At 38.8% G+C, this 27,861-nt stretch overlaps 1 protein-coding gene and 1 long non-coding RNA gene across 5 annotated transcripts; both read left to right on the top strand.

Annotated features, from left to right (window-relative positions):
* UBA3 (ubiquitin like modifier activating enzyme 3) lies at positions 1–27,776 on the top strand. 4 transcript variants are annotated; one of them, XM_027863735.1, is made up of 18 exons: positions 8–94; positions 278–319; positions 2,894–3,014; positions 4,788–4,868; positions 7,168–7,250; positions 10,681–10,761; positions 17,250–17,293; positions 17,944–18,008; positions 18,884–19,039; positions 21,911–22,013; positions 22,170–22,283; positions 24,611–24,664; positions 25,357–25,393; positions 25,502–25,583; positions 26,198–26,298; positions 26,403–26,466; positions 26,559–26,613; positions 26,932–27,776. In XM_027863735.1, the coding sequence occupies exons 1-18, from the start codon at positions 75–77 to the stop codon at positions 27,018–27,020; spliced, it is 1,392 nt and encodes a 463-aa protein (XP_027719536.1). In that variant the 5' UTR covers positions 8–74; the 3' UTR covers positions 27,021–27,776. The 4 variants fall into 4 exon arrangements, with proteins under 4 accessions (XP_027719537.1, XP_027719536.1, XP_027719539.1 ...); XM_027863736.1 differs by lacking the exon at positions 278–319 and having other exon boundaries at positions 1–94; XM_027863738.1 differs by lacking the exons at positions 8–94; positions 278–319 and adding an exon at positions 1,031–1,089 and having other exon boundaries at positions 2,870–3,014.
* LOC114044337 lies at positions 10,772–17,233 on the top strand. The gene is made up of 3 exons (XR_003569214.1): positions 10,772–11,172; positions 12,668–12,814; positions 15,849–17,233. It is a non-coding gene; the product is annotated as an uncharacterized LOC114044337 (long non-coding RNA).
* Positions 27,777–27,861: the final 85 nt, after the last annotated feature.

The following is a 27,861-nucleotide window of genomic DNA, read 5'->3' as shown; positions in this document are numbered from 1 at the left end:
TCCTCCCGCCGCGGAACCGCGCCGGGGCGGGAGGGGCTGCCGCGGTGCCTTGTGGGAAGAGGGGGAGAAACAATATGGCGGATGGCGAGGAGCCGTAAGTATCGGGGATCGCCGGAAGAGCCGGGCTGGGCCAGGCCGGGCCGGGAGGGAGGGAGGGAGCGAGCGGCGCCGCCGACCCCCGGGCCTCCCCCGACTCTTCCCCCGCTGCCCTCCCCTCGCGGTGCCCGGTGCGCGGCGGAGGAACGCTGACCCTTCTTTTATTCTCTCTTTCTTTTAGGGAGAAGAAAAGAAGGAGAGTAGAGGAGCTGCTGGCGGAGAAGTTAGTGTTGCCGGGGGCGGGGCGGGCAGGGCCGGGCCCGGGAGGCGGGGGGCCCGGGGTCCCCGCCCTGCCCCCGCCGCCCGCGGGCGCGCCAGCCAGCCCCGCCCCCAGGCACCCCCCTGCTGCCCCCTCCTCCCCGTCCTTCTCTCCCCCTCCCGCTGTGCCCCTCCCCCTTCTCTCCCCCCTTCCGCTAACCGGCCCCTTCGCCTCTCGCCTCTCTCCTCTTCTCTCCATTCTCCCCCGCATGCGAAGCCCCCCACCCTACGGATCTTTGGGTTGGGGGAGGAAGAGGGTGTGCCAGGCCGCGAAGCCCGTCCGTGTGGCCACCTCAAAAGCCAGAGCTGGAAGGGACCTTAGAGGTCACCCGGCCGGCCTGTCCCCGCCTGCCCCCCTCTTAGAGGACGGGGCGGCCGTCCCTCCGGAGGGGCCGCCGGCCGCGTCTGCAGCGCTCTTTGTTCGCCTCCCTCTTCTCTGCCTCTTCCCCGACCGAGAACGCTTTGCTTTAGCTCAGTCACTGGGCCTGGCCCCGGAGAAAGCCTGTCTAGGGGCCGGGGTTCTAGGTTCAGAGCTGGAAAGATCCCGGCTCGGACGAAGGGGAGACGCAGCTGGGAAATGACTTCTCCGTTGTGTCTCCTCTGTGTCAGGCTCTCTTCCTAAGGGATAAGGAAACAGTACACACAAACATAATGAGTCCTTTCCCTCAAGAAGCTTATGTTCTATTTGGGGGGAAAAGCACATGCAAAGATAAATAGATGCAAAATGTGTTCGAGGTAATTTGGGGTCGGGGGTGGCGGGGCATGATACCTGGGAGGATCACGGTACGCCTCAGTGCCCCAAGGTCCCGTAGGTAAGGTCTTCTAACCACAAACCCAGAGTTCTTTCCAGTTATGCTTGGCTGGTTATACTAGTTTCAGATTCACAGAGCTGGAAGTGACCCAAGAAGTCACTTAGGCTCACCTTCTCCTCTTAGAGATGAAGTGGTTAAAGCACACTATATCGAAGTGACTTGTCCGAGGTCATACAAGAAGTTATTGGCCAACCTGAGACCTGGTCTCTCCCCTCTTACTTCAGTGGCAGTTCCACTGTATCTGAATGCAGATCCCCTCCCCCGCCCCGAGGTGGCAAGACTTCCAAACCTGTTAAAATTGGAAGTTAGATTTTTTTTTAAACTTTTAACAAAATACAAAGTAAAACATGGTTTAAGAAGGCTTTTGAAAATATGTGGCTACAAAAGGAAGGCAAATGGTTTCAGATTTTTTTCCCCTTAGAATACACACCCTGTTTCTTATCAGTTGTTGAGTACAATTAAGTAACTTGCACTTCTAAACAAGGTATTTCTTTTAAACCAACTGTATATTTTTCCTCTTGTGGAAAGGATGGAAAAACTGGGTGTATTTGTGAGATGATATACCAGCTACAAACTTATCTCTATTTCTCTTCATCAAAACTTGTGAGTTTAAATAATTAAAGGTATAGTTAAGCCTTAACATTTTCTTTGAAAACATCAAAATGCAAATTTTTCCTTATGTATCCATACTGTATGTGCAAAATTAGTTCATGCATTTGGAAACAAGTTGTAAGAATGTAAAAAAAAATAAAAACCCTATCATTTGTGGGCTGGAAAAGTAGTCTTTAGCTACTATGACCATGCGTGATAGAATTTGAAGCCTTTTTGAATAAACTCTTTTCTGTGTTTAGTGGTGACAGGAAATTAACACGTGGATGTATTGAGGGGTTGGATTTTTATTTTTATTTTTTTATTTTTTGGTTGCTGTTGTGGAAAAGTCCACTGATTGTCAGGTCCGTAACTTCTTTTTGAATTAAAATGTGAGAGTTGCCTGGGACCTTGAGAGCTTCAGTGAATTCATGGTCACACAGTTACTGTTTAAGAAGTAGGACTCAAATCTCGGTATTCCTGACTCATACATCATCACATTGACTTAAGTTGCTGTTAAAAAATTGATAGGTAAATTTTTTTTCAGTGAAAATATTATGCTGATTATTTTTTGAAGCTTTATTTAAAAATGAAAAGTACTCATACGTTTAAAGGTTGCATGAATATTGTGATTTCAAGCATCATTATGACTTCTGTTTTTATTTTAAAAACTTTGTCATTTCTTGAAGTAATTCAGCAAATTGGAAAAGCTTACAAAATGTCCTCTTTGTCAACATCACAAGAACTTGTTTCCTTGACAGCCCAAAGGCTAAACTGGATTCTTTATATTGCCCTACAGGGTTTAAGAAAAATCAAGCCTGACTGTGGACTGATTTCTAAAATGCTTGATCATAAGTTTGATTAACATAGTTTCAAATAATGAGGATGTAGACATGCTATAACAGTATTTCGTAGAATGAAATGGAAATAGGAACAGATTCTTTCTGAGATGTTTCTAAACTTTTAACGAACTGAGTAGCTTAAATTTTGAAAGTGTCAAGTGTTTTTGGAATATATTTTTATGGTATTTGGGCAGATTGTTTTCCTGCAAATGTAAAAAGAAAATCACATAAATAGTTGTAGGTACAGTTTTTTTCATACTGATTTTTTTGCAGCTCAATTTACTGTGTTCTATGCAGAATGGCTGTTGATGGTGGGTGTGGGGACACTGGAGACTGGGACGGTCGCTGGAACCATGTAAAGAAGTTCCTCGAGCGATCTGGACCATTCACACACCCTGATTTCGAACCAAGCACTGAAGTGAGAAGTATTTATTTTAAATAACTCCTCTTGTAGTTCTGTTTCAAAATCATAACAAAACCAATACCTGTTTTACTTGTTCTCTGATTTAGGAGTGATACTAATCACTGTGTTTAGAGAAACCTTAAAATCTTTAATCTTAATCTTTAACTATTAAAAAGCCAAATATTTGCAACTGATTTTAAGAACGTATGTGTATATAGGTACACACACACACACACACACACACACCCCCACCCACACCTTAAATTGTCAGTTTCATCCTTATGTTGCTGTATCAGTTTGGAGAGCTTATTTTTCTTGTTCAAAATCTAGTTAACAGGTCATTTAGAATTTCAGTGAAAATAACCATGTAACATGTCATTTTTAAAATATTGAATATTTACTTGCAACATACACTCCCATTGAGCACAGAGTAACTCTAAATCGTGTAATCATTTACAAATCATGTAAATCAGTACTTGGCATATAGACACTTAAATATTTTGAATTGAAATGTAATTTGGACTCATAATCACAGAATTTTAGAACTGGAAGGGATATGACTTGAAATAATTTTTTCTACCTGTGCTTTTTTCCTCTCACTATTTGTTTCATTGTATGATGGGGGAGAAAAATGGGGACCATTTGTGTATGTTTGTATTTGTTGAGATTTTTTTTTAATTTTGAGAGCGAAGTATGTTCATAAAAACAAAACGCAAATTTGAATTTCTCTTTCTCCAGCTGTTGACAGTTCAAAGAATGGTGGAATGAATATGTGTTCACATTTTTTTCTTAAGTGTTGGAGAATGTCTTTCTATTTAATGTATATGTTATTATGGGGTTATTTATTTTTTAGTGTTTTGCTACAGGATAATTGTATTTCAAATAATATGGATTTCAGACCTTTTTTAATTATAATTTTCCAGATAATACTTTAGCTAATTTTTAGACAGGCTCACCCTTTAGAACCCAATATCATTACTATTATTGTTAACAGGCTTGTCTTTTCTTTAATATTGCCTCCAACTCTTGTCAGGTGTTGATTTTGTGTTTCTACATTTGAAAAAATAACTTTCAGCTTTGGAATTTACTTTAAAATGTTGAAGGCTTATTAAATACTTAATGATCAAGAAGCAGTGTGGTCTGATGGATAGAACGCAGGTCTAGAAGCCGGGAATGTATGGGTTCAAGCCCTGCCCCTGACACTTTGTACTGGGTGACCTGGCACCAGTCAGTTAAGCTCTCAGTGTTCTAGGCTAATCTTAAGGATACGATTTGCAGAGAAGGTGTTGACCTGCTTTGGTAGAGGACATTTCTTCGCCCTGGAGTGATCTGCCAGTGAAATCACAGGTCCGATACCTGTTCCTGTCCCTGTTGAGATTTATTGGGGTATTTTTTTGTGTCCATTAAATTGTTTAATTTCAGCTGTGATAAACATGCTGCTTTCCCTATGTCTGCATTAAAAGAAAGCAAGCCTAACTTAGTAACAGTTTTTCACTTTATTAAACTTGATAGGGAAAATTAAAATGCCTTTTTAAAATTTCATCAATGAAAATTTTGAAAAAAGCTGAAAAACAATCAGAAAAATTAAAGGTTTAGAATTTAAGTTTCAACTACTGAATACATCTAAACTGTTTACATATTTGTATGAGCTTTTAAATAACCCAGCATTTTATTTTTCACAAACATAAAGCAATTAAAATTTTATGAACCTTTAATTTTATGCCTTTCGTGGTATGTAAATTTTACCTTTTGTCTCCATATTGTAATGTACTTTTCTATTCTTTACAGTCTCTTCAGTTTTTGTTAGATACTTGTAAAGTGCTAGTCATTGGAGCAGGAGGATTAGGATGTGAACTCCTGAAAAATCTGGTAATGAATTGATTTTCTTTATTTTTCTGAGAGCCCCCATTTCTAATCCCAGGAACTTTATTGCATTTGATTATCATTTTTCCTTTTTTCTTTGTTACTTGAATTCAGCTGTTTAAATTCTGAGAGGTTATTAAAATATGTATTGGGAACTTTGGTAACATTTGAACTCAAGTATCTCCTCCTCAAAATCAGTAGATGTGAGTATCAAATAGCATTTCTTGGTAGTGCTTTGCCAACCAAACTGGACTTATTTTGGCAAAAGCTTGTGCTGGTTCCAGTGAAGTTTTTGCTGAACTAGGGATGGTAGGGTTAGGCTTTAGAATTTTTAAAAAATGTTGCCAACGAGGAGAGGTTGTAATTGCATTATCAGAAGAAGTATTCACATCAATGACTTCATAGATCCCCTGCTGTATTGAGAAGGTAGAGTCTTTTTGAATCAGGAATTGCCAACACTCCTTTTAGTCTCCTGGCAAAATTGCATTTTAATAAATTCCATCTTGAAGGAAGGGTGCTATTTAGTGAAACCTTACTGTATGTCTTGTCTAGTGATCAGTAGTAACAATGATTTATATTAACATAAAAGCAGAGGTTTACTAGTTCCTGTCAGTCTGTTCTCCTGAAGAGTTTGTTGTTGTGATTTATTAATCCTTCTGCTGCAAGGTCTGTGTGGGATGCAGAGTGGTGGAAGTGGATAGTGGAGGTAGAGATAGAATTAGATAGCAGAGGGAGGTATAAATATGTATTTACTTCCAGCAGCATTTTATTAACCATAAACCTTAAACTCATCTTTAAAGGAAATTGCAAAAATGCAATTGCTTGCACATTTCTTATATGCTCATTACCGAGTAGTCACTATAAACAGTACAAAACAAATACTCCCTAGTGTCCAGCCTTCAAGGGGCTTATCTTATCTTAAGGAAGATTAGACACACATTTGAAATTCGTCATAACTAGAAATAGTACACAGTTAGTTGCCAAAGGGGCAGCACCCCAGTACAAAGTATTGTAGGATGTCAGGTCGATGTGTGTGTTTGAGCAGTAGTTAGGCAAAGCTTTATTTATGAAGGCAGTGTGATTCTTGAAGGCCAAGTAGAATTTAGGTAAAGGGGAAATTTCCTTTCATTCATCTTCAGTTCTCTCAAGAAGCTGTTATTTGCAAATACAGAGTTATAGAAATGATACATTCTGATACACATCCATTCTGTGATAATCTGCCAATTTTTTTTTCTTTTGAATACTAATTATAATTTAAAGAAACTTCATTTATATGTCTGAAGTTCATGAGACAGAAATTTTACCTATATAATTAAGAGTAGTTTTAATAACTTCAGTACTGATTAACCTACCAATTTTTTATGTAAGACTAAGCTTTTCAAGTGGGAGAATTGAATTTTGTTTTTTGAAAATTTTCCTTTTACGAATTTGTTCTTCTCTTGATTTTTAGAGATAATCATATAAAATATATTTCCGTTCTGTTTGTTAACCTGATTTAAAACAAAAACAAAATTAGAGTCTGAGGATTGTAGTATTTCTTTGTTTTAAATACATTTTTAAATGTTTTATTGTGATCGCTTAAACATATTAGTCCAAATTAGTAAAGATAGACATTTTCAATGAAGTGTCATTCTTGGGGATGATTCTTTCATCTGGAGTGTGGAAGCAGGCTCAGCACCTTCTGCCTGGTGAAGATATATAGTGGCTCTGTTTTTCTGAGAAAACTGTGGGACGTTGAAAGTTGACTTGATTTATGTAAAGTGTGGAGCAGGACTTCTTTTAGCAGCATTTTACCAAAAGACTAATTAGACATCCTGCCTCTCTATAGAGGTGGACAGCTATGAGCTTTACCTAAATCTGCAGGCAGATACAAAAGAAATTGTAATTCAGAAGTAGAAAGTTGCTTCTCATCTTCACCAGGCCAAATATCCCATCAGGCAGGATTTTTAAAAAGATGACTTTATAATGTGAATAAGGACTTCATTTTAAAACAAATTTGGTCAGCGAGGTTTCTGGATTATGACCCATAAATTTGGGGTGTTGGCATTTAGAACTAGATAGTTAATGTTAGGCCTTTCAGTCATGAATGAAAATTTGTAAATCTTGCTGAGAGCTGTTAGGATCTTCTACCATTGGATAGAGCTTGCAGTCTTAACCAAAATTTATTACTGCTGAGGCAGAATTGGCAGTATTATGATGGCTAATAATGGTCACTGAAAAGTGGGAGAGAAATATTCCCTTTGGTTAAAAGTCAGGCAATCCCCCACTGTTTTATTTACTTGGATTTTTTTTTTTATTCCTACAGGCATTGTCTGGTTTTAGACAAATACATGTAATAGACATGGACACCATAGATGTTTCCAACTTAAATAGGCAGTTTTTGTTTAGGTAAGTGTTGTCCTAAATTATTTATTTCTTAGGATTCATGCTCTTTTATAAACTTTTATTCATAAGTTTGATTTCAGTGATTCTTTTAAAAACAAATTGATGTATGGATAATGATACTTTCTATAAAAATACTTTAGGTTACAGGTGAAAAGTTTGCAGGAAAAAAAACCCACTTTCAAGGTGATATTCTGCTTAAAATAGAGTGAATACATTTAAGCAAATCTGTCTCAGTAATGAGCTGTTCCACTAATGTACGTGCAGATTTACATGCAGAATATTCTTGGCCTGACAGGTTAGATAAATTAATTTGCAGTTGAGTTGTGGCTATGATCTTTTTCCAGCTGAAGTTGTTTGTAAATTCATTGCACTTCAAACCTTAACCTCCTACTGAGCCCTGTGCCAGATGCTAAATGAGATGCAAAGTTGAGAAAAAGCATGCAATTCCCTGCAGTTACGAAGGAGTTGATGTGACTCACCTATATGTAATGACAGTGCAGTGGAAGAAATGGTTTGTGTATTACTAAGGTGGAGAGAGTGCTGCAGCAGGGTCTGGGGCTTGATGTTGTGTGAGGTTAGTGCTTACAAGGGCCTGGGAAAGCTTCCTGGAGCAGGTGTTGGCAGTTAGGTGTGAAAGGAGAAAAGGAATCGTTTGTTTGGGATAGGAGATCATGGAGAGGTGGTGCTGGTAATAATCTGGGATCTGAGATTTTGAGCCCTGTATGGTAATGTGAATATGGAATTGTACAACATTTTGAGGTTATTAGCTAAGAGGAGCCTGGAAAATCTGAGGATGAAAGAACCTGAGAGGACCTGACTGAGGTGAGGACTACTGGTTTTAACCAGTTCATTAGGAAAACATGAGAAGTAGGAACAGCTGAGTGGTTGGAGGAGAGACAGCTGTGAAGGGCTGCCAGGCAGTGCCCTCAGAACAAAGATGCCAGTGAAGACATTGTCTCTGGGCAGAGTCCTGGGGGCAGCGTTTGGACCTGAAGGGAACAAGTATATCTTGTGGTTCAGAAAAAGGACCTTGCCTTGCCAGTGATGAAGATTGCTGAAAGGATTAGGTGTGGAGAAAGTAAAGGCCTTATTAAGGAAGGTCAGTGATTCAAAAGATCAAGCTGGCTGGCCTGGAGGATGAAACAGGGAAGGTCTGAGTGGAACTGAGTAATAAATAACTAAATCAATTCAAGATCTGGCTGAGACCATTCAGGTAACTGCCTATTTTTCTCTTGTGCCCTTAGTATCCTAAGGTTCCCTTATAGTTTTTGTTTTTTCACCCAATCAAACATTGTTTAGCAACTAATTTGTAAGAGGTAGTATGCAAAATTGATGAATGGAAAATAGGGGCAGTTCCCCTCAGTACTCAGGTGAAGGGAAAGGGGGAGAAACCCCTTTATTCCCAGGCATAGACACATGGGTAATAGCAGTAGAAGGTTGCCTGAACAAGCAGAATCTACCAGTTTGATGGATTTTTGTTTGGAGGTTGCCTTAAAAACCCTATAGTTATAGGGTAGAAATCTGTCAGACATTTGGATTACAGTATTTTTAGTTGTGAGTAAGCATTTTTTTCATCACATCATAGAGCAGTACTTTGGTTTAGGAAATATATTTAGTTAGAACACGGTTTTGTTGACAAAGAGGTAATGACAAGTCTTTCTACTGTAAATCTTTAAGAAACACTAATTGGCAAGTTGAAAACAGTTTTTAATGAGCACAAGCAACAGGGAAAATTAATATTACATATAAAAATGTACCAATCTTTTCCATGGAAGAAAGTTTTTAGTTAATAGAAGTGACCATTACCTAAGCGTCATGGCTTGTTTTAAGGCTTTCTATTCTTTTCAACTTTCTAAAGCCTCTGTAATTTTAGGAATTTGAAATATTCCTTTGTGATTGCATTGTAATAACACAGGAAGTCATTAGTCTTCTTGGAAAACGAAAGATCAACAACAACATATTATAATGCATTAAAAATGGTTCCTCAACCTTTAGAAACCCTTTGGAAACTAATACTTTTCCTAGTCTACTTAACAGTCCACTTAAACTATGGAAGAGAAGCTTAGTACCCTAGAGACCATTCTAGTCAGTCTTGTCATTTCACAGATCAGCAGTTGAGGCCCATGGGGGTGAAAGTGACTTGAATCATCTTTTTATGTTCATAGAATGTACTATAACACATCTCTTGAGATCTTAGTTCCAACCAAAGGATTGTTTGAACGTCTAGAAACTGGCTCATGGTTGGGAGTCTGGTAAGGGCATCTACTGCATCATCTTTGGGCAGTTTTTCCCGTTCTTTGAAGTTGTTTGAATAGAGGGACAGGACAATAGCACACAGCACTTTTTGTCCTGGAGGTGGATAGAATTTGATATAGCCAAAGTCAAAAATGCCATTTTTCTGTAGTACCTCAGAAGGTATAGCATTTTTTATGTGTTATGTCCTAAGAACTTGTTTTTGGCCTTGTCACCTTAGTCATCTTTGTGGAGGTGCAGAAACAGCATAATGAGATTATGCCAACTGAGTGATAATTAGAATCTCACAGGCATGTTTATTTTGATTAAACATTCATGTGTCTGCTGTCCTTCCTATGGGGAAGGTCCAAGAGGCTAATGATGATAATGACTTCAATGACTAGCATTCATATGGCACTTGGAGGTTTGCAAGCACTTGCCAAGTGGGATCTCATCTTATTCTTGCTACTACCCTGGGAGATGCCCATGGTAGGAAGGTGCCCATGTAGAGCAGGGAACTGAGGCACCTAGAGGCTGTTAAGAGCCAGAGATTCAGCTGTCTTTAAATAAAGGGAGCCCCCCCCCCCAATCCTGGAGGAGGAGGGGCCTGAGGGCTTGGACTGCGGTGTCAGAGGCAGGGAAAGCTATGGGACAAGCAGTGGAGCACCGTCTTCGCTTGGAAGCACAGGATGTACTAAGATGGAAAGCCAGGAATTGTGGTCAGAGGCTTTCAGACTGCGGACAGGAGAAACTGCTCAGAGCTGGGGCACTGATTCACTTCAGCTCATGGCATTTTCATTTCAGTGCTATGACATTAATGTATTTTTCACAGTACTCATTGTAGCTAAAATCCTGTTGGAATGGAAAGCATTAAATGACAAGACAGCGTGGTGTAGTTTTTAGCAGGCCACCCCTGTGAGTCTGGAAAATTAAGAGTTCAGGGCCTGCCTGCTACACTTGTTAACTGTGTGACTCTGGGCAAGTGACCTGAAGAGAGCTACAGAGGGACATCATCCCTGGGGAGTTCCCCATGTCAAGGACATCTTTGCCATTGGCTTCAAGGTTGGGGTGGGAAGCGTGGCGGCGGCAATCAATTATTTACTGGTATGTTTGAGAATTTAAATAGATCCTCTGGAAGAGTTTTCATCTGTAGGCAGTAATTGTGACTTACTAGAGCTTTTTAAACGGTATGTTTTTCCAGGCCTAAGGATGTCGGAAGATCCAAAGCTGAAGTTGCTGCGGAATTCATAAACGACAGGATCCCTAATTGTGCTGTAGTTCCGTATCCTTTTTGCTATGAAATATTCTTTTGATGCATTTATTTTAAACTGAAATGGCTTGTTAGATGCCATTTTTGCTAAGAATCTTGACCTTTGTGTAGGTCGACAGAGAGAATTTTTTAAAAAAATGTTAACTGCTAAAGCCCTGAAATGGAGTGGAGTGGGCCTCTTCTAATGCCCTCCTTGGATGTTTTCTCTTTGTTTTCTGGTGGCCTTCCATTTTGGAAGACTCTGCTACTGGAGCACGAGCTCTGCTGTTCCTTTTAGATGGTCAGCATAGGCATGGAGGTGGAGAGCGGGGATAAAAGCTCGTTACTCGAAGGCTGCGCTTGAGATGATGAATCTTGTTTGACTGGCAGTTCCTGAGTCCTTTCTACTAAGAAGTGGCATCTGTCCTCACACAGATCTTTGATGTAAATGAATTGTAAAATCTTACAAGTGAAATACATTCTGGGAAAGAAATATTTTTAAAGAGGAGTGTTCAAGGAGAGCATATCTAGATCTGTTATGTTTTCATCCAGGATTCCTTTCATATGTGTGTATAGTCTCATAAAGATTTTTATGGAGATGAGAGAATATATATATGGATCATTTGCTTATGTCTTACTGATTTCCCTTAATACACACATATATAAAAATACTATCCATTATCTTTTCCATTCTTTGAACTCTTCCCCTCTTTAAGATACCTTTAAAAATGCCTATTTTATTGCCTTTTAAGCACATTTGACTCCTCCGGAGGTAATTTTCTATCTGGTGTATCTGGTCAGAGAGCTTCATTCTCTTTAGTATCGTTTTATTTTGTTTTGTTTTTGGTGGTGGTTATGATGGCCAGTGACTGGCCTTTGGGTTTTCTTCTTGAAAAAAACATTTATGATGTACCACTTACAAAATTTCTGAGTAATCTCTACCGATCTTTGCTATTTTTCGTTTGTAAAATCTGGATCCATTTTACTATCATGTTAATGCATTTTTTATGTCATACTCTCATACACTCCTTAAAACGGGAAAAAATGAAGCAAAACCTCATATAGTGATGGGGACTCACAGAATATGTAACTGCACCTTTAGTTGCTCACTTCTATCAAGAGGAAGGAAGTGTGCTGTTAGTAACGTTAAGATCCTCATTTTAGAACTGGAAGGAACCTCAGAGGTCCAGTGCCCTCAGCTGTGACTTGCCCAAGGTTAGACAGGTGTGGGATCAAAAGATCATAGATTTAGAGACAGAAGGAAATTGAGATATCATCTCGGCCACCCCCTTCAGTTTTCTAGACCAAGGATGCTTGGTTCTAGAGAGATAGAGCAACCTGCCTAAGGCAACAGGTAGCAAGTGGTGGAACTAAGTCTGGCGCTCCTGATTGCAAATCCAGATGTGTGTCTTTCTGTATCACCTGAACATGAACTACATGGTGTCTTGTAATCTCTCTCTTATCATTGTCTTGAGTTCTATTTCTTGCTTTGTGAACATTTTATATATTTCTTTCTTTCTGCAAAACTACATGAGCTCCCAATGGCAGGAATGGTGTCCTGACTTTGTCAGATCCGTAGCACTTAGCGCTAGTTCCTTATGCTGGCCCAGAAATACTCAATAAACATTTGTTTAGGTCAGGGATGGGGAACCTGCAGCCTTGAGCCACAACATAGCCCTCAAGGTTCTCAACTATGGCCCTTTGATTGAATCCGAACTTCACAGAACAAATCCCCTTAATAAAAGGATTTGTTCTATAAAACTTAGACTCGGTCAAAAGGCCGTGCCCAAGGACCTAGAAGGCCACATGTGGCCTTGAGGCTGCAGGTTCCCTACTCCTGGTTTAGATGATCTCACATCCTATATAGTATGTGCTTTATGTAACTTCTGTGCTGGATATAAGAGTTCTTTGGATCAACTCACTCATATACCTCTTCTAGGATTGGGTCAATCTGGCCCTGTCCAAAAAGCCAGGAAATGAACTGTCCTTAGTGATCCCGAGTATCCTGGCCCTAGTTCCAGAGCACTTTCACAACCTGTAGTGATGACAGCAAGGAACATTTTGATGCTCAAGATTTGAAAACAAGGTAAAAAGATTATGAATACTTTGAGGTATGGCATTGAGTTTCTTTGGCCGTCAGAGTTTGAATCAATAGCTTTGATAATACTCTTTGTTCTGGGGGTTTTTCAATGGCTTTGGGCCATAACTGACTAAGTTTTGATCATCATTGAAAAGGAAGTTTGGAAAATAGTCTCTTATAATAGGAAAACTTTTTTCTTTTTTTTTTTTCTGTTGCCTCTGCCTTTAACCTGTTGCTTTTGATGTGATTTCTTTTGCCTTGTAGTGGTTTTTTTTTTAAATGTTATTGTAGTCTATATTCTTCTCCTGGTTCTGTTATGGATTATTCTGTTAGGATTATTTTCATTTTTGTTCTCTGTTGGTAATTTGGAACGTTTTTGCGTTTAGTTGCTTGAAGAGGTTTCCTTTCCAGCAATGAGGAAGTGATAGTCTTGTTGTACTTTGCCCTGGTCAGACCATTTCCAGAATATTAATGTTTAGTGGTGGGCACCACATTTCGTTGATAAGCTGAAAGGAGTCTGGAGGAGGTCAGGCAGGATGATGACGAGCCTGGGACATGTTTCTTGGGAGAATCAGTTAAAGTTTAGAGCTATAGTGTTTAGCCTGAATAAGAGCAGTCTCCTGGGACATAAGAGAGGAGCTTTCCTATAAAAGTGGCAGGACTTAGAGTAACACATGGGAACTGTAAAGAGGCACATTGAAGATTGAGGTAAGAAAAACCTTCCTACCAGAGCTATTCAGAAAGACTGCTTGGAAGGGAGTTATGCACTTCCTCATCGAAGGAAGTTCTTTAAATAGTATTGATACCACTTGTCAGTTGTTATAGGTAGGATTATTTTTCAGGTATGGATTGGACAAATGGTCACTGAAGTCTCTTCCCACTGGAATTCTGTGGTTCTCTAATTTATTTTGAAAATTTTTCATATCATTTGACCACTTACCTACTTTGTAATGGCTCATGTCCTTAGAAATTTGTGCCAATTCCCTGTTTATTTTGGATGCTAGACTTTTATCAGGCATACTTGATGCTTTTACAACAATTTTCTTTCCTTTCCAGCTTTTCCACTGACATCACTGAATCTCAAGACCTCTTACAAACTCTGTTCTGCCTTCGCAGCCTCTCTCAAATATGCCTCCTTTCTTCATTGGAAGCATGGCCACCACCCTAGTTCAGGCCCTTATCACCTCTTGACTAGACTGTTGTAATGGCCTCCTAACTGGTCTCTCTGCCTTTTTAGAGTTCTTATTTTCCTTCAAAGCTCAGCTCCGGACCACCTGCATTAACCCTCTTTCCTATCCTCCTCCTGTGAGTGCTTCTCCCCCCCCCCCCCCCCAAAGTTACCTTGTATTTATTTTGTATAAACTTAGGACTATGTTGTACGTATTGTCTTCCTCAGTAGAATGCAGGTTCCTTGAGGGCAGCAAATACCTGCTTTTTGTGTTTGTATCCTCAGAGCCTGATGCTGAGTTGTTGCTTAATAAATGCATGTTTGATTTATTTTTTATCTTCTTGGTGGTCTTTATGCTTATTTTTGGAATACTAGTTAATATTTCCCCTAATAGTTAGTTTATAAATACTCTTAAGTGAGATGACCACATTCCCCATGAAAAGATGTTTCATGTTGACTTGGGACCCCCAATCAAACTAAGTGCAGTGTGGTGCAGTAGAGTGAGTACTAGGTTTAGAGTCAGAGGAAATGGCTTTCAGTTCCCCTTTGGCAACTTACTACCTGTTATGACTTTAGGCAAGTCTTTTCATCTCTGAGCCTCAGTTTCTTCATCAGTAAAATGGGGGGATTGGATTAGATGACATCTGAGGTCCCTTACAACTCTAAATCTGTCATTTTATGATCTTTATTTGCCTGTCCAAGGAGACTCTCTGAGCCATTCTTCTGTTTAGTTCCAGCTTCATTTTCTGTTTTTATTCAGAGGGAGAATGTCGATATGATCAGTAAGCTTTCATTCCTGTGGTTGGTAATTTGTTGGTAATTATTGAAAGATCTCAAATTAAGAGGTATCTGCTATTAACTTAAATGTTTGAAGATGGTGAAAACACATTGTGATTCTTAACTGCCTCTGGCCTTTTTTCTGATGTTTCTTTGCGAATGTGCTCTTCTGTCTAGACTCTTAACCCATTTTGTATTTTTGTAGGTTTCATTGTTTCTGTGGCCAGCTTTGTGGTAACAGCCATTTCCTTCCTTGGCTAGGCAGGCTGTAAGATCTCAGACACAGCCTGTGACTGCAACCAGGTCCTCAAACACCAGGAGGAGGCATTAATTAAGACAGAACTTTGATGCATCAGCTTAGCAACTCTCAGTTACTGATAGTAGAAAACCCAGGAAGAATAGGCAATGTTGACTAAGAAATAGATTTTTTTTGGTGGTGAAATGTACAGTATTAGAGTGAAATACAGAATTAGGAAAAGATAAGTGCCCTGAAGCTTTGGACTGTCTCTTTAGTCTTTTCTCAGTGATTGGTATAGCGCTTTACAACACAATGGATGTGTAATACTACTATCTGGCTAAAAAAGAGTGTATTGTATGTGTACATGAAAGCAAACTCTTCACCCTTGCCCTCTATTTTGACATCGTTTGATTCTCTTGCCTTACGCTTTTGGATGGAGAGAATTTCTTAACTTAGATAACACTTTGTTCATTCTTTCTGTTTTCTTAACATTTACATATCCTGCCACCACTTTATGCTATTAGAACATTCTTATGTTGTAATTTTCAGTTTTCAGATATGTTTCCTGGTTTGGCCTTAGGACTAGGAGTAGGGATGCAGCTTACACTGATGCTAGGATCCAGATATGACAACCCAGAGGTTTCCTTATTAATGTCTTCAAATGGAATTCTTGGATTGCTGTGTCACTCTACTATTAAACCTTGGATTCAGACAAAACCAGCTTATTTTTCTGAAGACTTAAACAGTTGTTAACTTAATAGAGCAGGGAAGCAACAACTTCCGCATGGGCAATGTTCCATTGAATTGAAATGATTAGAAAAATCTCATTTTTAAAAAAATTTCTCTTTATCCCACAGTGATGCCTTGGAGCTCAAGGCATGGGTGGGCACCCCAGAAGAGGAGAAGGCTTTTGACGAGAAAGTATGTTAAGTTCTCTTAACTTTCTGTTCAGATGTGATCAGCCCTTTATTGCTTTTGGCCAAAAACCATTGCAAAACCTCCAGAACAAAAAGCAGGGACAAGTTGATTCATTCAGTTAGAACTTTGGTAGGGAAAAGGAACCCACTCTATATCTCAGAGTGTTTTTATCATAGCTTTTCTACTTGTTTTAGAATCGTGAGAGTCAGAAAGTTCCTTAATGTCATCACTGTGCAAGCTCTACATCCAGAGCCATGAGACTAGGTGTCCCTGAGGGCAGGCCATTTCATTGCTCATTGGACGGGGTCAGATGAGCCTAATCCTGAAAAGAGGTATATAAGAAACCTGAAGAATTCTTTTTCTTACCGAGCATAGAAATGACATGAGGAAACACACAGGACTTGAGGTCAAGCCAGCATCTCAGTGTGGCAGCACGAGGCATTGTGTCAGTGCTGTGGAAGGCGTGAGTGTCGAGCAGTGTTCTGCCCAGGAGCTGACACAGGAAGATGTCACCTAGCGAATGTCACAGCTGAAGACATTGGTAAAAGATTGTTAGGAGATATTCTGTAATTCCTTGCCAGTGTGAGACAGTGAGAAAGACACTGACTTTGGAGTCAGAAGACCTTCAGAAGACCTGCCATCGGTTCTTGGTTCTAGTCCGTCTTTGGCCACGGGAGGCTTTCTCTCCAGATTTGTGTTTCTTCATTTGTGAAATCAGAGGAGTTAGCCTAGATTCCCACCAAAGTCCAATTTAGCTCTAAATAGATGATCCTCAATCCGGTGGAAGGAAGGCTGATTGCAGAGTACATTGCTTAGGGAAGTTTTTAGAGAGGAGGTGAGCTAGGTATCTCACAGTGTATATAGGGAGCATTCTGCTTATGAAATCTATCGCTCTAATGAGAGCATGGAAGTGTTTGGTAATCTGTACTCTGGGACCAAAACTGTTCATCTTTCTTAATATGACTTAATAGCTGACTTAATAGAACTACTCAGCTGATAGATGAAAAATATGTTTGCTGTGTAAAGAGCCATTTTATTTATAACTGGCATGTAGTTATAAATAAAAAGGCTCTTTACACAGCAGACAAATGAGATGACTCCTTAGTCTCCCCTTCCCCCAAAACCCTAGTAGCACCTCATGGTTGGCATTAGCTTTTCAACAATTGTTCAAATCTAAAGTGTGTAAATAAATGATATGCTAACTTGTCTGATTTGTCAAATGTCTTATGAGTTCAGTTGCTTTGAATGCTGGTGACTTATAACTAAATTTTGAGTATGTCTGTCTCTCTTATTCATATATATACACATACACACATTTTAGTTCCTTTACTTACATTCAGACATTTCAACAAGATTCAGAATTTTGATGATACTTTCTATAGACGTAAGTTTTCACTTGAAATCTCATAATTTTACAGTAAATGTTTACTAAGCCCTTGTTTTAAAGTTAGCTTATTTTTTTCTTTATAGAGATGATTAACTCTTTGAATGCTAATTAATAGTATCTTCTATTTCTTTTTCTAAATTGGGACATTGACAACCCTTGATGATGTAGTAAAAAGAGAAGAAAAAGTGCTGATGTTTAAAGGCTAAATTTCACCTCGCTGCATTCAGCACAACTGGAGTTAAAAGATTGGATTTTAAAATTGACATTTCTACATATTGATAAAATATGCCATCCTGTGTAAATTTGAACTATTTACATTTTATAAATGAATGAAAAATCATTAAGTGCATACTAAGTACCAGTCCTGGTGCTGTAAGGTGGGGATATAAATATAAGCAGAGGTAAGACTGCCCTAGGAGCTTATATTCTAACTGGAGAAGGCAGCACATAAAGGGGTGCTTGAAAGGGTTGAGACTGGAAATAACCAGAAAGTGACATCTGAATGTTTGGTTCTGGGCACGATTGTAAAAATTCAGCAATGAGAGCCCAGGGTCCTGGAGCAGTGTGCAGGTTCAGGAGGGATGGGGATGAAGAAGTTGGCTTCCTTTTAATTTTTTTTAAACTAAAACACCATCATTTTTTCTTAGAATTTCATATCATTGTATGTGGTCTGGACTCCATTATTGCTAGAAGATGGATAAATGGCATGCTGGTAAATACTTTCATATTTTCTCTGGTTTCTCTTAAGTTCTTGATAATTGGGCATCAAGTAAATTAGAGTTACATTGTGTGGTGGTCATTAAGAAAACTCAAGGCTACTTTGCTGCTTAGTTTTGAATTAAGTAGTTATAACTCACTGCTCTGTGGGGAGGAGATGAGTTAGTGGAAGCCTTTCTGATTATGGGTGAAGAAGGTTATTGAATTGTCTGACTGTACCCAGACTTTTCCTCCAAATCTGACTTACACAAAACCAGAGTGTTGCCTATAATTGACCTCTTGGATAACAAAGCTCTTGGGACCATAGACTTAGAGATAAAAGGACATCAGCCTAGAGGAGGTCCGGCCCAGCTTCCTCCTTTCACAGGAAGCTGAATTCCACCGAAGTTAGATGATGTGCACAAGGCCACACAGCTAGTAAGTGGGAGAGTCCCAGGCTTCAAACTCAGGTCTCCGGACTTCAGATTCCATGTTCTTTCTTCTGCATCATGCTATCTCCCAATGATAAATCTAATTACTGAGAATTATGATAAAAATGAATAAAACACCCTTATTTTAATTGAAAGAAATGTGTTAAAAAAAAACTACAAGCACATGTGTATTATTAATACGGTAATTTAAATTTTTTAGTGAATCCCTAGTTCTATTTTTCTTTTTAGAGAAATTTCACTTTTAAAGGTGAGGCCTGTGTTTAATGATAGCATATATTCAGACCAGTATGGTAATATCTGATTCCACTTTCATTAATAAAACGCACTTTAAAACAGCTTCCTTCCCTCTTTTCCCCCCACCCCACAAAATGTTACCTTGAAGGGCCTGGGATAATTTTGTCATTAATTCTGTTTTTATAGTTGTTTTATGTTCTTCTAGATATCACTTCTAAATTATGAAGATGGTGTATTAGATCCAAGTTCCATTATTCCTTTGATAGATGGGGGAACAGAAGGTTTTAAAGGAAATGCTAGGGTTATTCTACCTGGAATGACAGCTTGTATTGAATGTACACTGGAACTTTATCCACCACAGGTAATTTGTTTTACAGACTGTTGAAGAGAATTAAGTTTTAATTAACATGTTTTAGGGCCTACTAGATATAATTTGGAAAAAGAAATTAACATATACTAAACATGTTTGTCCTTGTTATGCTCATAACATATTATTAACTCATTCTTGTATGCTTGGGTAGGAGTTAGGGGTGAGCTCATGCCATGTAAACAGAATGGGGAACTTGGGAGATAAGAGAGACTTGGTTAGGAATGTCCCATTGAGGGGCCTCGGTTTCCTCAAGGGGTTAAATAATTTATAATTTTCCCTCAGCATTCCTAGGATACACTAACTCTGAATCTACTACATGACCTAATGGCCAGAAGAGCCTATCCTAGGCTGCCTTCAGAAAGGCACAGTGTCCAAAAAGAGAGAGGTGAGGGTCTTTGACTACTCTACCTTGGTCAGACTACATTCAGGGAACTGGGTTTAATTCTGGACACCACATTTTGGGGAGAACTTAAAGAAGAGGGACCTTCAAGATGGTAGGGATTGGGCTATATAAACAGCTGTTGAAACTAGAGAAGTTTAACCTGGAAAGTTGAGGACTTTGTGGAGATGTGATACAGTTACTGAGTACAGATAGTTGTCACATTATGCAAATTCAACTTTACATAAAGAATTCTGAAATAAATGCACATTCCAGAAAACACCTATGTTAACTTTACTGTACAGTACTGTGCTCTCTCTTCTTCTGGCCCTCAGCTTGGCACTCTATGCCCAACCTCCCACCAGGAGAGAAAAAAAAACAGACAAACCCTTAAAAAAAAAAAAAGTGAAAGCAGAATGGAAGGTAGGAGAGGGGGCCACCACTACCAGATTGGAGACTTGGTTTGAGATCTCCAGCACAGAGACTGCAGTGCAGAGAGAGAAGACCTCTGCCTCACTCTGCCCACTTGCCCAGATGTCCAGCCCCAAAATGTCTTTTCCATCTGTCTGTGGTTGGATACCATGTGTCTGTCCCTGGCCCCCACATGTCCTTAAAGTCTGTTGTGGCCACCCTCCCTTCACGAGAACATGGCCCCCTGCCTGCCTCCCTTTCTCCTTCCCTTTCTTTTGCCTGTGGGCCAATTTACCTTATGTAAGATTGCTTTATGTAGAAGTCTGGGGAATGGTCCACTTATGTAAAATGAGAACTGTCTGTACTTGAAAGGACTGTCATACATCAGAGAGATTAGACTTGTTCTGCTTGGCCCTAGGGGAGTCAAAAGTAGGAGCATGAGGAGAAGTTACAAAGAAGCCGATTTCAATAAATGAGTAAAAAACTTGCCAACACTGAGTGAAGGAAGGAATTGGGGGTGGGGGGAGAATTGGCTTTCTCTCACTGGAAAACTTTAGGCAAAGACTCAGTGTTCTCTTGGTGATTTAGCAATTCTTGGTCAGGTACAGGTTGAACCAGGTGTGGTCAGACCAGATTCTGGAGTTCTGTTTGGCCGCCAGGATTTTTGTAGTTCAATTTAACAATGGTTTTGTTATTAGTGATTCCCAGTGCTGATCTGATCATGTTTGATTCCTTGGGTTCGTAGAATCTGTTGAACTCCAGGCTCTGACTGCTTGTGTCTTTGCTCCAATACTTATCCTCTCTTTCCCTTCTAAAGCATGTGTGACACACTTAAGACCGGCAGTGCTCTTATTTATTCGTGTGAGAAAAGAATAATATAGAGAAATAAAGTAATCCCAAATATGTAATCTGTCTCTGTGGGATAGAGTATTGGGCTTTGTAGCTTACTAGCCTATTCTAATTAACTTGACTTAGTCCTTGATTCTACCATTGTTTTCATCTACAGGCCCCCCCCAGGTTGAGGTGTCCTGCTCCAAAACAAGAAGATCCAGTCTCTCATGTTCCTTCCTTATTTGGTTATAGATTGACCCCTCAGTGCCTTGAATTGGAGACATTTAGTTAAGCCAGAGGCTCCATGTGGTCTTTGAGTGCTTTTGGATTTTCTCCCATACATTGCTATATGATCACTTGTTCATTTGTACTGTCCTTCTCCAGGGCAGAAAAGAAATTTCATATTAAGTGCTTTTCAAACAATTTCTTTTTCTATCACTCAGAAAAAGAATGATTTACCTAATTCACCCACAAAGTTCACCAAAGAGAACTTTTCTTCTACACATGTTGAAATGAAGATATAATTAACTGTTCCTTTTAGTTCTGCAAGTGTTGATTAGATACCAGCAGCAGGCATTAACTTAACACAAGGTTATGCCATTTAATCACAAAATCTCGGTTACTTAATACTTAATTAGGATTTGGAGCTGAGGTTTAACAACTTATGTCAGCTGATACTTGTTGCTAATTTTTTCTGTCAAAAATTTACATTTTTTTAAAACATTCTAATTTAAAATTTATGGGAATAGGATGGTTGTGTTTGAGAATCTTCTCAGTAATTCTCTGTTTAACCAGTGAAAATAAAATTTATAAAGCTCCATTTGGGGGGGGGGGCGACTAGGGGGTTAAGTGACTTGCCCAGGGCCACACAGCTAGTAAGTCTTACGTGTCTGAGGCCAGATTTGAGCTCAGGTCCTCCTGAATCCAGCACCCGTGCTCTATTCACTGCGCCACCTACCTGCCCCATAAAGCTCCATTTTATAGCTTATTGCCAAACATACTGTTTTAGGCTGACCAAGTGCTCTGTTATTCTTAGCGTATTTTAGAAAATGATTTAAAATGTTTTAGCTGCATAAGTAATACACTAAGGTAAATTTTTATAAATCAGATAATATAAAGATGGAGTTTTTCAGACATAACAATTTAGTCAAGGAGAGATATGTTCTTCTACAGCTATATTTAAAAGGGAAAAGGGGCACCCTTTACAACCCTCAGCTGAATGCAGTTGTTTTTGGTTTTAGGTTAATTTCCCCATGTGTACCATTGCATCTATGCCCAGGCTCCCAGAACATTGTATTGAGTATGCAAGAATATTACAGTGGCCCAAAGAACAGCCTTTTGGAGGTAAAAAGCTCAATTTGAGAATTCTAAAATAATAAACAAAACACATCTTCAATTTTGTTGAGTCATAAATTCATTTTGGTGATGTTAAATATGTTTTGAATTCTTATTTCTGGAAAATTAATGTTTTTTTTGTATTTATGTCCTTTTTTTTTCTAGAGGGAGTTACGTTGGATGGAGATGATCCAGATCATATTCAGTGGATTTTCCAAAAATCACTAGAGAGAGCATCACAATTTAATATTAGGGGTGTTACCTATAGGCTAACCCAAGGTAAGCTAGTGAGTTGTTAGGTAATCATGGATGAAGGGACCTTGGACCCATTGTCCTTTCACTTGGGCTCAGTAAAACAGCCATGAGAATTTCAGTGAGGATCTAGCTGAATTCATTTTGACAAACATTTATTAAGAGCCTTTAATATGCAAATCCCGCTAGGTATATCCAAGGACTAGTAGGAAACAAGGAGCTGACATGATGGGGGAGGGGGTTGGAACAAGTATGTAGATGAGTGAATGCAAAATCATTTTAGGAGGGAGAGGGCACTAACAGGTGGAAGGAATCAAGAAAGGCTTCATTTAGGAGGTTGTAACTGGCAGGTGGTGATGCCTTCAAAGAGGGCAGGAATACATTCAAACATGAGACATCTATGCAAAGGCATGGACATGGGAGGTGGGATGTCGGCTTTAATGGACAGCCAGCAGACCAGTTTGACTGCAGTAGACAGAGTCTCTTGTAGGGGAGTATCATGGAATGTGTATGGTCAGGTGGTTGGGAGCCCCATCATGGAGGGATTTAAATGCCAGACTGAGGATTTTGTATTTTATGCTAGAGAAAATTGCCAGTCATTGTGCTAAACATTTTACAATTATTATCTCATTAGACCTTCACAACAACCCTGGGATGTAGGTGCTATTATTATCCTCATTTTACAGTTGAGGAAACAGAGGCAGACAGATTTAAGTGATTTGCCCAAGGTCATACAGCTAGTGTCTGAGGCTGGATTTGCATTCAGGTCTTCCTGACTCCAGGCCAAATGTTATATCTACTGTACCACCTAGGGAGCCACTGGACATTCCTGAGTGACATGGTCAGCCTTAAATATCTTAGTAATATTAAGTTGACTTTTCTGAAGATTGATTGGAGAGTGAATTTAGAGGCTATTGAAATAGTCCAGGGGGGAGGCAAGAAGTAGCCACAAGGTAGAATTGATGTGATTTAGCAAGTGGTGAGATGTGAGGAGTGAGGGAGAGGAAAGAGTCAAAAAGGACTCCCAAGACATGAATCTAGAAAGAGTGATGCTATCAACAGATTCAGGGAGGAACCCTTCTGAAGGAGGCAAGATAGTGGATTCCCTTAGGACTTAGTGAGTTTGAGATGCTAATGGGGCATTCAGGTGAAATGTTGAGCAGCCAGTTTGTGATTCAGGGTTGGCATTCCAGAGATGAAGGCTGGGTGGACACTCTTGGGAGTCTTCTACATAGATGATTGGACTCATGACATCTGATGAGAGTATAGTAGAAAATAGAGAAGAGGTCCTAGAACCAAGCCCTAAGATGTTAAGTATGGGCAGACCAATTCTTATGGGTCATAATGGATGATGATCCCAAATGAAACAGTCACACACAGGTACCAGGAGAAACCAGAAAGCAGTTTCCTGGAAGTCATCTGAGGAGAGAGGAAACAGGAGGTGATTGACAGTGTCAGAAGCTGCAGAGAAATCAAGTTAAATGAAGATTTAGAAAGGGTCTTTGGATTCCCTAACTCCATAGGGAAAGCCAAGGAAGCAGTCCTGAGTTTGCTAGCTACCTGAAATGGTTAATAAAGAGCAGGTTATCTACTGTCTCATTTTTATGAATACCATAAGAATGTAAATGCTATATTGATAATAAGGCTCATTAAAAACTGAATTATCTTTATCTAATCCAAGTAGTTTCTAATCTATGATTAATAATGACTTATACATATACAGTGCTTTATGGTTAACAAAAGACTGCACACATATTTGATTCTTGAAATAGCTCTATGATATAGATACTGAGAGTTTGTGATCCTTTTCTTCCAACTGAGGAAATGGCATCAGAGAGATTAACTTGCCCAAGATTATATAGTCAAAGTCTGACTACAAGGCCTCTTTCCATTGACTTCTGCTGTATTGTTAAGTAGGCAGCTAAGATTGGAAGGTGAGAAGGATCAGCTGTATTTGGAAGCAAGCCAAGTGACTTTTAAAATACACATTTGTATTAATATCTGATCTACTCATCCAGATAATGGTGTTGATAAATAATTTGGTGTAATTTAAATTTATACAAACAATTATCCAAATACCTGGTATGTTATAGGTACCTAACAAATTGTTTGATAAATATATTATTTCAGGAATAAGCCTTGTTGCATACATTTTATAGAGTTATATAAGAAGTTTTGTTTAGAATTCTAGTGTGTCCTTTTACCGCTGGCATCTGTAAAACAGATTGAGAGATTAAAATATTGAGTAGATTCACAAGAATGTAGCCTAAGATCTAAGAGTCATGTTTCTAACCAGATTCTCAAGGTTGACCTCTTACTGGAAGTGTCCAAGTGTCTGTTCTCTTTTTGTCTAGGGGTTGTAAAGAGAATCATTCCGGCTGTGGCTTCCACAAATGCTGTCATTGCAGGTGAGGAGCAAGGCCACTCTTTGAATGTGGCTCTCTTTCTCGGCATCTTTTGTTTCATAATTAAGTGAGTATCTGCCTATCTTCAGGAGCTTATCAGCAGGGCAGCTGCAGAGGAATGAATCTCAGCCAGAGCCCCCTTCAGTGACGGTCCGCCTGGGGCCTAGGGGGTTTGTCAGAGGTGGGGTCAGTGCAGGGAGTCCCCAGAAGGATGAAAGTACAGATTCTAGGATGAAATGACTTGAGTAGAATTTTCTACAGTCATTTAAGGGGTTTGGTACCTTTTTGATTGTGACATAAGGACCTTAAAAATAGTGGCTTATGTCAGAGCATGTGCTAGATGTGAGTTCATTGTAAGTGGAAACTATGTAAATACAAGGTGTTACTATAGTGTCGATTCTATTTTTTTCTCACACTGACAGGGTACTTAGCATTACTGCTAGACTCATTCTGGCCGAAAGGGTTAAAAAAAAAAAGGCAGCCTGGATTACATAATACAATATAAAGTAACCTTTTGACAGTTAAGTTTTTTTCATTAGGAGTTGTGTTTTATTAGAAATGGGCAGTTTTTCTTTTCCATTAATAAAATGTTAGAGTAATCTTTCCTTAGTACTAGCCAAATATAAGTTGCTCACTTTGATTTTAAGTGATCAAAATCCATAGAACAAAGCAATTGTGTTTTTTCCTTTTTCCAGCTGTGTGTGCCACTGAGGTTTTTAAAATAGCTACAAGGTAATGTGTTTACTTTTTCATAAACATATATATATATATATATATATATACACACACACATTTCAAAGTGGCTATATGACATAAACATAAACATGTTTTTCATTACAGTGCATATATTCCCCTTAATAATTACTTGGTATTTAATGATGTAGATGGACTGTACACATACACATTTGAAGCAGAAAGAAAGGTTAGTATGACTACTGATGAACAGTTATTGCAGTGCATACTTTGATTTTAAAGTATCAGTGTTTGCTTAAAATCATAAAAGAGTGAGATTGTTCATGGTTTAACTTTGCCAGACTTGTCCCTTTATTTTCTCTGCCTCACCTGGCCTTATGTACCACTGCATGTGAAATATCTTACCAGTCAAGCATTGGTTCTGATAAACTGGCAACCAGAGAACTGCTTTGCTGAGACATAAATATTTTCAAGCAAATTAGCTTGATTTTTATTTTAGATTGGAATGCTAGACTGTTTCAGAATGTTTGCATGGTAATTTAGCCTTCGGAAGAATTTTTAACCGATTGGTATGATTGGCATGATACCAGGAATGGTTTTTATGAGAGGCAGCTTGGTGCAGTGGACAGTGTGCTGGACTTGGAGTCAGGGACACCTGGGTTCAAATCCTGCCTCTGACACTTATTAGCCATGTGACTCTGGGAAAGTCACTTCACCTCTGTTTGCCTTAATTTCCTCATCTGTAAAGTGGGAATCGTAATAACATCTACTTCAGATGAGATGCTGTGTATAAAAAAACACAGTAAATATTAGCCATCATTGTCATTGTATTTCTGCTTATAGGAGAATTGCCCAGCTTGCAGCCAGCTTCCTCAAAATATCCAGTTTCCTCCATCAGCTAAACTGCAAGAGGTTTTGGATTATCTAATTAATAATGCCTCATTGTAAGTATAAACTTTTGGGGAGTTTGAAACCGTTTTATGCATTTGAGGCATTCTGCATTTTTAAAAAGTTGTTCTTAAGATAATATTTCCTTCTTGTTTTACAGACAGATGAAATCTCCAGCCATCACAGCCACATTAGAGGGAAAGAACAGAACGCTTTACTTACAGGTGATGGATCCCTACTCCTTGTACTTTCATTAGGAACTACTGAAGAATTTGTGTTTTTGAATTTTAAATAAAATTTGTTTTTATATTTTTAGACAATAACTTCCATTGAAGAACGAACAAGGCCAAATCTTTCTAAGACATTAAAAGGTATTTTAAATAAAGACATTTCACTAATACATTGAAATGTTTTTTAATAATAGACATGTACATAGTCCTTTAAGGTTTATGAAGCACCTTTACAGTGTTTTGCTTATGAAGCTACTTTCTTTGAGGATGAATTTTACAGGTCTTACGATAACCTAAAGCCTTATTTGCAAAGACATTTATAACTATAGAGAATGAACTCAAGTTTATTTCCGCTAGTTCCTCTGGATTATTGAACCTTATGGTACTTTCATATTGTATGTATTTGAAATTTTTGCTGAAATATTAGCTTGAATTAATTCTGATTTTTCCCCATTTTAGAGTTGGGCCTTGTGGATGGACAAGAGCTTGCTGTTGCTGATGTTACGACGCCACAGACTGTACTGTTCAAACTTCATTTTACTACTTAATAACAATAAATGTACATCTAAAAGAGGATTGAAATCTACTGCAATATTGTGCTCTATGTGGATGCTCAGAATAACCTAATTGATGTCCCTTTTAGTATTAGTGTTCATAGAATTTGACTTTTATAATGGATCACTCTTTCTTACTTCAGAACTGACCCTCCAAGCCAGAATTTGGGGGATGGTGTTTGTGAGTTTTCATTAATATATGGCTAAAGAAGCTTGGAAAGAGAGATTCTGACTGATTGTACTGCTCCTGTTTCTGTTTAGAAGGCAAAGGCCATCTTCTTGTACATGAAGATTTTAGGGTGGTCAGATGGTGTAAATCTTTAGCTTTCAGTTGAATAACCATATATGCAAAAGAATGTCCTTAAAGAAAATTAAGACATTAAATGCCATTTTGTAAGTCAGATAAATATAACCTGTGTGAAGAGTTAGCTACCTATAACATATTGAATTTAGGATGTTTCCTGTTTGAATGGATATTCATTTGATTTTGACTGTCAAAATGAATAATGAATATTAAGTATTGTAAAAGGATCATATTGTCCACGATGTTTTACAAAGTGTTTCAGCTTAACATCTGTGCATGAAAGTGGAAAACATTTTTATGTGTCTATTTGCTGTGCCATGGTAGTCAGTATGCACAGTGTTGAAGCCAGAAGCTCACTGATGTTCTGTAATAGAACTTAATGTTTGAACAATTATCACTGAGTATGTCGTACTATTTATTAATAAATCATACCTTATATACATTGAGATTGGGTCAAGTGAAGTGAGCTGAGTCACTGTTTTTGAGGTAGTGTAGGAATGTGTGAAGTAATGCTATGCTTATATTCCCATA

This window comes from Vombatus ursinus, unplaced genomic scaffold (assembly GCF_900497805.2).
Source record: "Vombatus ursinus unplaced genomic scaffold, bare-nosed wombat genome assembly UNPS02014773.1, whole genome shotgun sequence".
NCBI lineage: Eukaryota > Metazoa > Chordata > Mammalia > Diprotodontia > Vombatidae > Vombatus > Vombatus ursinus.
This window is presented reverse-complemented; position numbering and strand designations above follow the sequence as displayed.

What these genes read in the sequence shown, in the direction of transcription:
- UBA3 (XM_027863738.1), top strand. Translation starts at nt 1,031, where the DNA reads ATGTTCTATTTGGGGGGAAAAGCACATGCAAAGATAAATAGATGCAAA. An exon ending in CAAAGAACAGCCTTTTGGAG is followed by an intron (nt 22,014 to 22,169) that starts GTAAAAAGCTCA and finishes TTTTTTTTCTAG; the next exon opens with AGGGAGTTACGTTGGATGGA. An exon ending in CACAAATGCTGTCATTGCAG is followed by an intron (nt 24,665 to 25,356) that starts GTGAGGAGCAAG and finishes TCCTTTTTCCAG; the next exon opens with CTGTGTGTGCCACTGAGGTT.